Genomic DNA, 14,882 nt, shown 5'->3' with positions numbered 1-14,882 from the left:
TATAAATTACAGCGCAAGTTTTGTCTGATATTATGGCCACTAGCCACATGTGGCTATTAAATTTAAGTCATTGAAATTCTTTAAAATGAAAAGTTCAGCCCTTTGGCCTTATTAGCCACATTGCAAGTGCTCAGTAGTCACGTGTGGTGAGTGGCTGTCATACTGGACAGCGTAGACAGAAGGTTTCCATCATCACACAAAATTCTGTTGACAGCATTGGTCTAGTGCTTTGAATTTAATAGAAGCTGGAGGATTTTAGTGAGGAAGGTAGGATAATGAGTTAGAGAATATCGAGAAGAGCAAGGAGCAAGGATTATAACAAATCTACCTCCTATGTTACCAGGTTTATAAGGAAAGAAGAGAATGCTAAGAGAAAAGGTTAAGGATAGTGGTTTTATGGAAGATGGACCGCAAGTTAAAGAGCATACAATTGGAAAGGCTTGGGGGTGATTTTTTTTTTTTTTAACTGATAAAGGGATTGCACCAGAAAGACTATAACATCCTATGTAGGAGATACATTAATAGCATTCCCTTTAACATCAAAGGAAAGGATGCACATTTTCACTGTTGTATTAAATGTAGAATCACTGTGTTGAATAGAAACAGTGAAATGCTTATAGCAGTATTATTCACAGTACCCAAACATCTATCAGTGGATGCGTGAGTAGACAAAATGTGATATATACAAGCAATAAAACATTATTCTACCTTAAAAAGGAATGAAATTTTGATACATGCTCTGCCAAAATGAACCTTGCAAACATCATAGTGAAATAAGCCAGGCACAAAGTGGCAAATACTGTACGGCTCCATTTATATGATGAGCCTGGAGTAGTCAGGTTCTTAGAGACAGAAAGTAAACTGGTGATTGCCAGAGATTGGGGGAAATGAGAATGGGGAGTTATTGTTTAATGGTTTTAGAGTTTCGGTTTGAGAAGAAAAAGTTCTGGAAACGAATGGTTGCACAACAGTGCAAATGTAATTAATGTCATTGAGCTATACACTTAAAAATTGTTGAAACAGTCAATTTTATGTTATACATAGGTATTCTACCACAATTTTTAAAATAGAGTTTGCTAAGGTGACTGAATATATGAATAATTTATTTTTAAAAAGTTATATTTGAAACAATTAAAAATATCATTTAAAAAGACACCATTTACAGTATTGACAGAAGAGACAAAATAGCAAACAATAAATGGAATAAAATCTGTAATACCTATATACAGAAAATTACAAAACTTTACAGAAAGTCATTTAAAAACTAAATAGATGGAACCACAGCCCATGTTCATAGATGAGAAAATGTAAAGATTTTAGTTCTCCCCAAATGTATATAGATTATGTACACCTTGAGTCAAAATCTCAATCTGAATAGATAACACAATCTGTATATATAGAATACCCTAAAGACTATTGAAAAACTGTTAGAACTAATAAAGGAATTCAGTATAATGTTCTAAGATACAAAATAAACATACAAACATTGTTCTGTTTTTATGTGCTAACGGCAAACTATTTGAAAAAGAAATTAAGGAAACAGTCTCATTTACAATAGCACCAACAAGGTACTTAGGAATAAATTTAACCCAGGAGGTAAAAGGTCTGGACACTGAAAACTATAAAACATTGATGAAAGAAATTGAAGAAGACACAAATAATGGAAAGATAGCCTGTGTTCATGGATTGGAAGAATTCATATTGTTAAAATGTCCATATTGCCCAAAGCAATTCACAGATTCAAAGCAATCCCATCAAAATTCCAATGACATTTTTCACAGGAAAAGAAAAAAAAAATCAGAAAAAAATCAGGAATAGAAAAAAAAGTCAGAATAGCCAAAGTGAGAACAAAACTAGAGGCATCCATACTATCTGATTTTAAAATGTACCACAAAGTTATAGTAATCAAAGCAGTAAGATAATAGCATAAAACAGACAATGGAATAGCATAAACACACCAGTGAAACAAAATAAAGAGCCCAGAAATAAATATATGCACTTACAACCAGTTGAACTTCAAAAGTGCCAAGAACCTGCGGTAGCTGGGTGACACCTGTAGCTCAAGCGGCTTAAGGTGCCAGCCACATACACCAGAGCTGGCAGGTTCAAATCTTGCCCGGGCTGCCAAACAATTTTGAGCATTGTGGTAGGTGCCTGTAGTCCCAGTCCGAGTAGCTGGGACTACAGGCGCGTGCCACAACGTCCAGCTAGTTTTTGTTGAGATTTGGCCGGGGGCCAGGTTTGAACCTGCCACCCTCGGTATATGGGGCTGACACCCTACCCACTGAGCCACAGGCACCACCCAAACTATACATCTTTTAAGGGGTTAATATCCAAAATACAATCAAACATTTCTTAACAACCAGGATATATTCTACGAAATGCTTCATTAGATGATTTTGATATGCAAACATCGCAGAGTGCCCTTACACAAACTTAGGTGGTATAGCCTATTGTTTCTAGGCTACATACCTGTACAAACTATACCCAGTACTCTAGGCAGTTGTAACACCATGGTGACTTTGCATATCTAAACATAGAAAAGGCATGTAAAAATATAGTATTATATCCTTACAGGAGCTCCTTTGCTTATGCAGTCTGTTGTTGACTGACATGTCATTATGCAGCATATAACTGTATAAGGAATGCAGAGCAAAAGCAAAACAAATAGCCTGATTAAAAAACATCTGAATAGACATTTCTCAAAAGAGCATACAAATAAATGGCCAACAGGTACATGAAAAGGTACTCAGCATCACTAATCATGAGAGCAGTGCAAATCAAAACCACAATGAGGCATTGTCTCTCATCTTTTAGAATGGCTAAAAGACATTAACCAAAAAGACAAAAGATAACAAGTGTTGGCAATGATGTGGTTAGAAAAGGGAACTCGTGTACAGTGTTGGTAGGGATGTACATTGTACAGCCATTATAGAGAACAGCATAGAGGTTTCTCAGAAATTAAAAATAGAATTGCCACATGGTCCAGCAATCTCAGTACTGGACATTTGCCCAAAGAATTGAAAGCACCATGTCAAAGAGATACCTGCACTCCCATGTTGATTGCAGCGTTAGCCACAATAGCCAAGATATAGAAGCAAGTGTCCAGTGTAGGGTATGTATACATACAGTAGAATACTACTGCTCCTCAAAGAAGGAAATCCTAACATTTGCAACAACATGGATAAACTTGGAGATCAGTATCCAAAGTGAAATAAGTCAGACACAAAAAGACAAATACTGTATGATCTGGCCTATATGTGAAATCTAAACAAGTGTAACTCAAAAGTAGAAGGGAGAAGGATGGTTGCTGAGGGGCAGAGGAAATGGGGAGATGTTGGTCAGTAGGTACAAAGTTTCAGTTACGTGGTGTGAATTCTGTACAGCCTGGTGACTGTAGTTATTTATAACATATTATATACTTGAAATTTGCTAAAAGAGTACCTCTTAAATGTTCTTACCTTAAACACACACAAAAGTTAACAATGTGAGGTGATGGGCATATTAATTGGCTCAATAGCTTGATAATCATTTTAAATGTATGAGTATATCAAAACATAACACTGTATAATTTAAATTTTCCAGGTATACCCAAACAGTGCTGAGGATAAGGGATTGATTATAAAATTTATGTGGAAATACAAATGTTTGGGAAGAGCCAGGTTGATTCTGAAGAAGAAAATGAGGCTTGGGGACATGGGCACTTGCCCTAATAGATAAAAGGATACATTTTATTATTTTGGTAATATAGCATTCATGCAGGTTTAGACATACCTACCAGTGGAGAACCCAGAAATAGATCCTTCCTTTTACACTGTAAAATTTACACTGTAAAATTTAAAGGAATGTGATATGTGATAGTAATGGCATTATAAATTGGTGAAGAAATGAGGGACTGTTTGTTAATTGGAACTGGAAAATTGTTTACTAGCTTGGGGAAATATTAAATCAGCCCCTTACACCATTTATAAAAATTATTGTCAAATGAGTAAAGACTTAAATTCAAAAGGGAAAGCTTAAAGTTTTTAGAAGAAAATAGGTAAGTATCTGTCTGGTTTGGCATGCGTAGATTTCTGGCTTAGGATAGGTAGGGATTTTTTAGGTAAGATTCAAAAAACTTGAACAATGAAAGAAAAGATGAGTGAGTTTTGCCATGTTAAAGTAATAATTGCTGTTCATTAAAAGATATCCTAAAAGTAAAAAAGTAAAAAGATATCCTAAAACTGACACAAGGGAGGAAGATATGTGTAACTTATCAAGAATTTGTGTTCAGAATACATAAGGAACTTTTATAAATAGAGAAATGAACATTGTGAAGGTATTTCATACAAGCAGTGAAAATGGGTGAGCTAACAGCTAACCACAGCTTCACAGTTAAAACCTTCATGTCAAAATGTTAGGCAAACAAATCAGTTGCCAAAGACTATATACACAGTACGACATTCTTTAGTTAAAATGAAGTAAAATTTAAGCGAATGATAACCAGAAAATTCAAGGTAGTGGTTACCTCATTAGTGATAGTCAGGGCACTTGGATATGGAAGGAGCACATAGGTGGATACGTGTTATTGGCATGTAATTCTTAGGTGGGTGATGCATGTGTATTTGTTACAAAATTTAGAAATAAATCAATTTAACAAAGTCATATACCAAGAACTAATAGTAAGGGAAAGTATGAACAAAGAATTATAATTAACCTGTACCCAAGGTCCAAAATAAAGTGTTTGTTTATTGTGAATGCACACGTTTACATACATGGATATGGGGGTACACCTCAAAGTGAAGAGGGGCAGTCTGGGAGCTTACATTTCCTGGTGACTGACATGGGCAGGCATTCATCTGGATTTTCTCCAAAACAGATTGTGGTGGTAAGGTGGGGTCAGAGATCTGGCCAGGAACATCTGGAATTCTGTGGGTCTCCTCTTTCACAAATACCAGTGAAAATGTGAAGAGCTTTGCCCCCCAGTTGTCATGCTCTCGACCAAAAGAAGAGTGAGGGTGCCAATAGCATCTGGAGTTAGAATGCTGTCCTTTTGGAGGGCAGACATAATGAAATGATTCTATAGGGATAACATTGTGAACATCAGAGAACATTTGAAAAGGAAGAAAAGAAAATCAAGGGCTCCTTCACATTGTATTTTAAAGAGGGAAGGATACTGTTCAGACATTTTCCTGATAGAGATTATCTGAAGATAACCTACATCTTTGAGCCTAAGAAAAACAGGTCCAAGTGGTGTTATTTATGATACTAGAGAGTAGTATATTAGGTGTCAAAATACTCCTTATCACCAAAACCAGACAATGAGACCTGAAAAACAAGGATGTACATCTTTGTGAGTGAACACTTGAGAGTATTAATATGTTCTGCTCTTTGCTAACCTCGTGATCGCCTTTGAATTTCAGTCTCTTCATCTTTTTTTTTTTTTTTTTTTTTGTAGAGACAGGGTGTCACTGTACCGCCCTCGGGTAGAGTGCCATGGCGTCACACGGCTCACAGCAACCTCTAACTCTTGGGCTTACGCGATTCTCTTGTCTCAGCCTCCCGAGCAGCTGGGACTACAGGCGCCCGCCACAACACCCGGCTATTTTTTTGTTGCAGTTTGGCCAGGGCTGGGTTTGAACCCGCCACCCTCGGCATATGGGGCCGGCGCCCTACTCACTGAGCCACAGACACTCTTCATCTTTAAACTACTACTCAGACTTATCTGTTTAACCTTATAAGAGAAATAGGTGAAAATGGTAAAGGTGGGATTGTTTTGTATGCTGTCAGATAACACCAACATTTTAATATGAAGTAAAGGTGCAATTTTACTACACAGTAATAAAATAGTAATTTCTGTATGTTTAAAGAAAAACCCTGGCTGGCTACAGTGGTTCACACTTGTAATCCTAGCACTCTGGAAGTCCTAGGCAGGAGGATCAGTTGAGCTCAGGAGTTCCAGATCCAGCCTGAGCAAGAACAAGACCCCATCTCTACTAAAAATAGAAAAATTAGCCTAGTGGTTGTGGCAGGCACCTGTAGTCCTGGGTACTCTGGAGTCTGAGGCAGGAGGATCATTTGAACGTAGGAGTTTGAGGTTGCTATGAGCTAGGCTAATGCCATGGCACTCTAGCCTGGGGCAACAAAGGGAGACTCTTGAGGTCTCTGGAATGAGTCAAAAAAATATTGTAGAGCCTTTGAATGCATACCATTGTGTGTTGCTGGCCTTGCCTTTTCTAGCTTTAAAGGTGATATCTTGATTATCTCCATTGATCTCAAAGGGCATCCACTACAAATTTACCCTTCAAGACTCTTGTAACAATGTCTTTTATAATAGTTAAGCTCTATGTGACGTCATACAGACACGTCAAGGGAAGGAAAATGTCTTGTCAAAATCCAAAAATGTAAAGAATTACAGAGTTTCACACTTAATTAGTACTAGTAGCCATTACTAGATTTGTCAAGAAAAAGTGTTACTTAGATTACAAAACTCAGTATTTATTTATTAATGGGTTATATAAGAATGTTTATCTTTGAGGAGGCAGGGGACAGACAAAATATTTGGACATTTTAGCTGAATAGGAATACATAATTATTTTAAGTTAGGAAAAAATAAAAGTTGCTTATTCATTTAAAGTGGTAAAGAGAAATGAGGTATTATGATTTATTGCTTAGTTAATAATTTTATGTACATACTAAGTATTATATTTTACAAATAACGAATTTGGGTTATTAATGTTAATAGGTATATCTGATTTTGTTTTATTTGTATACTACCAAAATACAGTTAAAGAAGAAAACTTAGAAATTTAAAATTTAGAAATGAAAACTTAGAAATTAAAATCCACATTCATAGTACACACAACTTCAGGTCTTTGATTAACAAAACGGGATTTGTAAATAACTTAGACTTTTCTGTTTGTTTTTTAGTTACTAAGTCGAAAAGACAAAACTACCTTTGAAAAATTAGAGTATGTAATGAGTAAAGAAGATAACTACAAAAGACTCAGAGACTATATAAGTAGCTTAAAGATGACACCTTGCATTCCCTATTTAGGTGAGTTTTGTTGCTGTGTATTTATTGTTCCTAGTTGTTGCTCTTCATTAATCAGTAATTTATATGAAATTCAAGGTATTTCTGAAGTGTACGTATCCTTTAAATAAATTATTGCAAGGGTGCTAAACTGAAAAAAACTGACCAAAGGAAGTTGTCTTATTACCTGGGCTTTATTTTCATATTAAGGTAGCCATTTGCCCTTGAGGTTTCTCATAGACTGTTAGGTTTTCATAGAGATAGACCATATAGTGAAACATAATGTTTTAGCTTTTTAGTAATGCTTTTAAAGAATGACACAGTAGGTTGTAATGAAGTTTAGTACATTAAATTAATTGGTCTAAGTTCTTATATAATGTTGGTAGACGTTTTAGTGTAAATTCTGAAGAGTAGTCTGATTGCATGTTGGTATTATCGATTACCTAGGTAAAAGGAGTTGATGAGCTGTAGAAATCTAGCTTGGTCCTTACACAGTTCTGTATTTCACACATCATTTGACCAAGAATTGATCTCTTTACTGTATGTCTTATAGTGTTTTTAAATCCAAGTATTTAACCAATAACATTTTAAGATTATTTTCAGCCAAATATGAATAATGCTTTGTTATGTGTTTGAATGAAAAGTCCCAAATAAACTGTCGTTTTGTATGTAAATTAAATATACAGAAACTGCTGCATATGAGATATAACTAGCATACATTAAATAAATTGATTTGATCTTAAGTGAAGAGTGATCAGGTGATAAACATTTCTAATACCCTTTTTCCAAACACATACCCCCGATCTGTACTCTTTTATGTAACTACTCAACCCAGATTTAAAGATAGCTGTTTCTGAGAGTAATTAGAAAGTCTGCTGTTCCCTTAGGAGACTTCACAATGTTTTTATACTACCGGTGACTAGAAGACAAAGTAGGGACGAAGGTGGTTGAAACCGGCCCACTCAGCTATTATTGAGCATCAGCCTTACGTTCCCAGCGAAGAGTTGAACTTTTTAGAATATTGCAGGACATCTCAGGACTTTGAAGGAAAACTTAGATTGAAGGCACACTACCCTTAGCATAGTTTAGTTAAAGGCCTTTATATATCAGAATATTATGTCTTGTTTCTTTGCTAGGACAGAGAGGCACTCCCTCTTCACCCTGTAGAAATTTTCCCAGTAAGGTCACCATGGACTCCTAATTGAGAACATTTAATAGGTGTTCCTCAAGCCCTATCTTAATTTTGGGTTGGTTGATGCCAGTTATTTCTCTTCCTTGAAATTCTACACAGGTAGCTTGGTTTTCCTTTCACATTTCTGGCTTTTGTTTTATTGGATGATCTTTCTCTGCCCTTCTCGCAAATGTATTCTTATAAAGGTCTCCATCCACTTCTTTTCTTACACTGGTCATTCTCTTGGATTGGTCATTCAGGTTTTTTCTATTACGTAAATACTCCCACATCTATATTAGACCAGTGTATCTAGCTGTCTACTTAATCCCTGAAGCCTCCTAACATTTTAGATACTAAAATACTGATGGATTGAATGAGAAATTCATAGATAACTCCAGTTCATATCCAGAAGTAAATTCATTGTCTTTCCCCCTTTCTCCAAACTTGATTCCCATCTTACATGTTAGCTTCCTCTGCCAGTGATCCCATCCTTATAGCATTATCTACACTACTTCATACATAAGAAGACCCTGTCTTTAAAAAAAAAAATGAAAAAAATTAGCTGGATGTGGTGGCATGCACCTATATGTAGTCCTAGCTATTCAGAGGTCGAAATGAGAGGATTGGTTGACCCCAAGAGTTTAAGGTTACAGTGAGCTATGGTTACTCCATTGCACTTTGGCCTGGGCAACACAGTGAGACCCTTTCTTTTAAAAAAAAAAAAAAATGGAGAGCGTATACTTTAGCATTTGCATTATTTTGTGTACTGGTATTCTACATGTAGTTCATTTCTATACTGTTATGGTGAAGAAGCGTATTGATTATGAGATGACTGTGGACCACGTGGCAAAAATGTTTGGTAGACTTGGGAAAGGAAAATAAAACATATGTCAGATAAATTATTATGACTCAGTTTAGTTCGTTTCCAGCATGAAAATCATCCTTTTAATGTAGTGACAGTTTTGTTTTATAGCAAACCTTGAAACTAAGTGTATTCAGTTTATCAAAACATACATGGTTTTTCCTAAGAAAATGTGAAGCAGATCTCTTATGCAACTTTTTAACTGCTTGATTTACATCAAACAGATGGTTTATTTTTTTTATGCCTGATCTTCAATACTAAAGTGTATTGAAGGTTGTGATTTTTACATTTAACTTGCATTGATTTCAGAATCTTTTTCCTATTCATTTGAAACTAGGCCTAGTACAGTTGCCAAAAACTTAAGTATTTATAAAATGCTGTACATCTGGTAGGACAGAACTTGCCCTGAAGATATATGAAAGATAACACTCATCATGCAAATTAATAACTTCATTAATATTCTTCTTCAAATATGATAATTTGCATAATTCTGTTTTTCTGCAGAAGTTCTTAGGATCCATAGTGTATAGAGAAAAGGTAAATCATCTATTTCTTAACACAAGAGAGGCGGTCCACACATAACTGTTTTCTCTTGTAAAAATAATGATCAAAACTGACCTTTTCTTTGTGAAGCTTAAGAAAGGAGAGGGGTTTATATGCTGACAAAACTTACTTTGATGCTGCTAAATTTATCTGTAATTCAATGTGGATTAAATTATAAGAAGTAGAAAATGTTTCCTTGGCTTTTAACTCATCATCCTTTGAAATATTGTCTCTTCTGCTGGTTTGCATTCAAGGTAAAAATTAGTCAGCTTGGACAATAGAGGGAAAATTTCTTAGAATAAGGATACAATTTGTCTAGAGAGGAATAGTTTGGCAAATCTCAAGGAAAAAATTGTTTTATAAGAGAATTATTGCTTTAAATCTGAAAATCATTAAGCGCTCATTTGTTCTTGTCACTGGAGAACAATCTTAAGGGGCTTGTTGAAGAATTTGGCATGTTAAGTTTTGTTATGCTGCAGAGAGAAAAAACTGGAACATTGTAATGTAGTTGTATGGAGCATGATAAATACTCTTTTGTGTGCATTTTCTGAGCCTCATTTCTACTTTATTCATGTAATGGGAAGATGCAGTAGCTCAACTAGATTAGGGTGATTATTTTTAAATCTGTGGAAATAAGTTGTCACAGTACTGTATGTTTCTTCCCACTGAGTAGAAACAGAATGTTATGGAGAAGTTGTAGCCCTTATGCTGGACATAAATGTGTCTAGATATGATTCCTCACTGTTGTGGACAGAGAAATCCCCTTTACTTTCCCAACTTAATATGTCAGGTTTTATAATAGGAGTTTCTTTTCTTGGGAAGAGAAGAGCTGTTCTTACAACCCTCTTTAATGTAGTGTCCTCTGCCCACTGCTTTCTGAAAAGCATCCTATTTGTGATCTTTTCGTTATTCCGGCTTCCCCTCAACAGTTCGTAAGCCCTTGGGCTTTATCCTCACAACATCTAGAACAGAAGTAAGCACTCAGTAAATATTTGTTGTTCAGTTTATTAATTAAATCCATATGGAAATAGATGATTAGCCTTTACCTTTTCTCTATAAACTATTGATCCTAAGTAAGTTTCTTTGTTGTGATTTTTGTTTAAATGCTGTAGATTTATTTGAGTAGCATATTTGCATGGGTCAATTCCTACCCACCCCCGATTTCCTTTTGGCGCCTTAGCTGGCAACATTATTTGCTTAGCACTGTGCTTGGTGCTAGGTGTATAACAGGAGGTGAAATGGATTTTCCCTGCCTTTATGGATCTTAGTATTTCTTTACTAACAGAGGTTCAGGTTGATGTCATTACCTCATGAATAATCTCTTTCCTGTGTCCTAGGAGAGACTTGTCTCATTGTTTTGTGCCTTCCTTGCATTGTTAGTGACGCCTTCATCACAATTTACGAAAATTTTGAAGTATACCTAGAATTACATGAATTTCAGATTTTATCTTATCGTTTTTTGTTTTTTAGTAGTTTTGCATATATTAAAGTATTTAAGTGATCTCAGTAGAATACAGTTCTTCAGTTTTACATTAGCTTTAGAAATTTCTACTGTGGGGCGGCGCCTGTGGCTCAAGGAGTAAGGCACCGGTCCCATATGCTGGAGGTGGCGGGTTCAAACCCAGCCCCGGCCAAAAAAAAAAAAAACACACACACACACAAAAAAAGAAATTTCTACTGTGTACAAATATTTTCAAAGAAGGTTTTTGCTCACATTTCTATTCAGATAATTTCAACAACATTCATGGCTTTCTGCTTGCTCTTTAGAAATTAACAGGATATTTTCTTTTCCCTTTGCTAGAATTTTACTTAATTAAATATGTAAAAGGCTCTAGCACTGATCTTAAAAATGTCTAATGGTTAAAAAATGTCATTGGGTTTTAGTATTTAAGAGTTTTATTCCATTTTCCTTTCTTTGGTTTGATTTAAAGATAATAAACATCATAGATTACTTTACCCTATTCTTTTGATTATATTTTGTTATATATTCTGAAATAGCAGTAAACCATGTTCAGTAATTGTCTTTTGGATCCTGAGAATGAAACTCTTACCAAATGGCAGCTAGCCCTAGCTTATTCTTCAGCCAAAATTACATCCACGTTTTCCATTACCTCATTTATATCCTTTTTTACCCTTACTCTTTTTTATATATTTAAAATTCCTCTAATAAGTTCTTTATTGTATATTTTCTGAAGTTTGCTTTAGACCAAAGACTTGTGATATAAAAGAGCTGAGACTATAGAGTTGTATTAATTTCATTACCACATTCATAGGCTTTTTTCTTTAAAAACCTGTGGCTTTTTTTAAGAGTGTCAGCCATATAGATGTGCATGTTAATCATAACGGAAGCAGATTAGGTTAAGCTGACTTGCTAAAAAGATATACATTATAACTATTTCATTTTACAGTTCAAAGAAAACATAGATTACATTACAATTTTGGGACTCAGTTGTATTTAGGTTACAATTTTGAGTTCATCAGTTTTTTTCCTATAATTATCTATAGAATTACAGTTTGATAACTAAAACCCCACTGATACAAGTGAAAAGTAAACTTGTTTCTAGATGGCTCTTTTGGGGGGATTCATAACATTGTAAGTGGAATCATTCTTTTATTATTTGGTTATCTTTCACAGATACTAGCAGAAAAGACTAAAAGCTGGGAGGGATCTAATCTTTACTATTAAGATTAATTTAAATATGCAAAAATCAGGTTACTTTAGGGTAGATTTCTAAATAATTTCATAATGGCATGGGTTTTTCCAGGCATTTTATAGTATTATCAGTAGGAATCATAAGAAATAAAATGCCAAAAGAATTAGTACTCTAAAGAGTTGAGTGAATATTAGTCTAAAATTGATCTTTACACTTCACCAGACTTACAGCATGAGGACAAATTTATTTGGAGTTTTAAAAATCTGCTTCAGAGAGGCCCTGTATCATAGGCATCAATGGCCTTCCATTGAGTACAGATTAAAGTCTAAATCTTTTGTAGGATAAACTTTATTAATTTATTAATAAAAACATAAGGAATTCTTCTATAAACCAGCTCCAAGGTAAGTTACGATTCAATCTTAACTAAAGCTATGGCAATTACATCTTTATTCCTAGGTAACCTATAAAGTAGGTAGCTCTTGGACCTTACTGTTAAACAAGTGACTTAATCTGTCGTCTCACAACACTTGCTTTAGGCTGAAATTTCTACTACATCTATTCTTGCCTTAATTTTTCTTTTCATTTGTTTATGGTCCAGCCTCTTTTAACTACCTGCCATAATAGCTGACATGGCTCTATTAGGTTTACAAGTGAAGATCGCAGATCAGTGCCATTGCATACTTAAAATTTGGATCTTTTTAAACACATTTATTGATCACCTGCTTTGTACAAGGTGCTGTGATTGGTACTTCAGAAAGTACATAGATGAGTAGTAATAATATGATACTTAAAATCTACTGAGTACTTAGAAATTCTAAATGTTTTACGTACATCACTTCATTTGATCGCCACACTAACTACATGAGCTACATACTATTATTATCCTCATTTACAGATAAGGAAATTGAGGCTAGAATATAAATTGCTCAAGGTAACACAACTAGCAAATGGTAGAGCTGGGTCCCAGCCTAGGCACTTCTAACTTCAGAGACTACACAGCCATCATATAATACTTCCTCTAATTGCTCTCGCTCAGGAAACTTACTCAACTTACTCTTTTTTTTTTTTTTTTTTTTTTTGAGACAGAGTTTTTCTTTGTTGCCCTCGGTAGAGTACGTTGGAATCATAGCTCACAGCAACCTCAAACTCTTGGGCTCAAGTGATTCTTTTGCCTCAGCTTCCCAGTAGCTGGGACTACAGGTGCCTGCCACCATGCCTGGCTATTTTTAGAATCAGGGTTTCACTCTAGCTCAGGTTGGTCTTGAATATGTGAGCTCAGGCAATTCACCTGCCTCAGCCTCCAGAGTGCTAGGATTATAGGCATGAGCCACCGCACCTGGCCCCCAACTTACTCTTAAGGTCTCTGGGAACTGCAGAGCAAAGCTCTGTCAGCTCTTTGAAGATGAATAGAATGGGCCCACTGGCTAAGGCAGTTAGCGTTCAGCCTAGTTTTCTAGTTTGTATGTTAACTTTCACATTCTAGTTTTTTTTTTTTTTTTGTAGAGATTGAGTTTCACTTTATTGCCCTCGGTAGAGTGCCTTGGCATCACAACAGCTCACAGCAACCTCCAACTCCTGGGCTTAGACGATTCTTTTGCCTCAGCCTCCGGAGTAGCTGGGACTACAGGTGCCCGTCACAACGCCCGGCTATTTTTTTGTTGCAGTTTGGCCGGGGCTGGGTTTGAACCCGCCACCCTCGGCATATGGGGCCAGCACCCTGCTCACTGAGCCACAGGCACCGCCCCACATTCTAGTTTTAATAATAATCCTCTGTGAAAATTCTGTAAGACTTGTCTTTGATAAGGTTTTGGGTGTTTAGGTAAAATCCTATAGTTCTGTCAATAGATGGGATGCCTTGGTAAAGTGTTATTCAGTTAAGACTTGGTATAACAATTAGATGTCTAATTCCTTCCAGAAATCTTATAATAATTTTTTTTTGGGGGGGGGGCGTTCTGAGGATAGTAGAGAGGGTCCTGAAAACCATTTTAAGAAGACGAATAGGTAAAACAAAGAGTAATATACTATAAGATTTAGATCTAGATCTTTTTCTTCTTTCACCAGAAGTTTTATTTCAAGGTGTGGCAAATGAAAAACAAGACGGTAGCAATGAAAATAATTTTATGGTTGGGGATCACCACAACATGAGGAACTGTATAAAAGGGTCACGGCATTAGGAAGGTTGAGAACCACTGTTCCAGGAGATTGCTAATAAAATTGCTGATTATAAAATCGAGTTGAGGAAACTGAGGCACTAAGCATTACTCACACATACTATAAAATGGAAGTAGCAGTTTGGACCAGCCATGCCCTGTGGCTTCTGCTTGCAGCTGTTGAATCCTCAATATTGAGAAAGCATTTAGTTCTTCATTTGTTGTAGTCCCAACTGTAAGTATGGACTAATTCTTGTAAAGCTGTCCAAGCTTTCTGATTTGAATAGCAGATGGGTTTTTTTTTTTTTAATAGTAAGGATCAGTAATTTTTTCAAAAAGTATTAATAAATGCATTTAGAATTGTAATTGTGATCTGTAAAATCATTACACTAAATATTCTGCATTTTTATAATTTGCTGACTTTAGAACTACATAAAATACATTTTAGGAGATGTTGGTGTTCCACATGTCTTATGTGATTACATTGAGA

General features: G+C 35.5%; 1 protein-coding gene across 6 annotated transcripts in view; it reads left to right on the top strand.

The window, feature by feature from the left end:
- Positions 1–14,882, top strand: part of RALGPS2 (Ral GEF with PH domain and SH3 binding motif 2) — a 193,887-nt gene that overhangs the window by 100,706 nt on the left and 78,299 nt on the right. For all 6 annotated transcript variants that reach the window (XR_008383058.1, XR_008383057.1, XM_053605427.1 and 3 more), the window contains one exon: positions 6,910–7,036. Coding sequence is in view for 4 of the 6 variants with exons in the window: in XM_053605427.1 (XP_053461402.1) it covers positions 6,910–7,036 (127 nt within the window). In the remaining 2 variants the exon portion in view is untranslated. The remainder of the gene's footprint in view (positions 1–6,909; positions 7,037–14,882) is intronic.

Source organism: Nycticebus coucang, chromosome 10 (assembly GCF_027406575.1).
Source record: "Nycticebus coucang isolate mNycCou1 chromosome 10, mNycCou1.pri, whole genome shotgun sequence".
Taxonomy (NCBI): Eukaryota; Metazoa; Chordata; class Mammalia; order Primates; family Lorisidae; genus Nycticebus; species Nycticebus coucang.
This window is presented reverse-complemented; position numbering and strand designations above follow the sequence as displayed.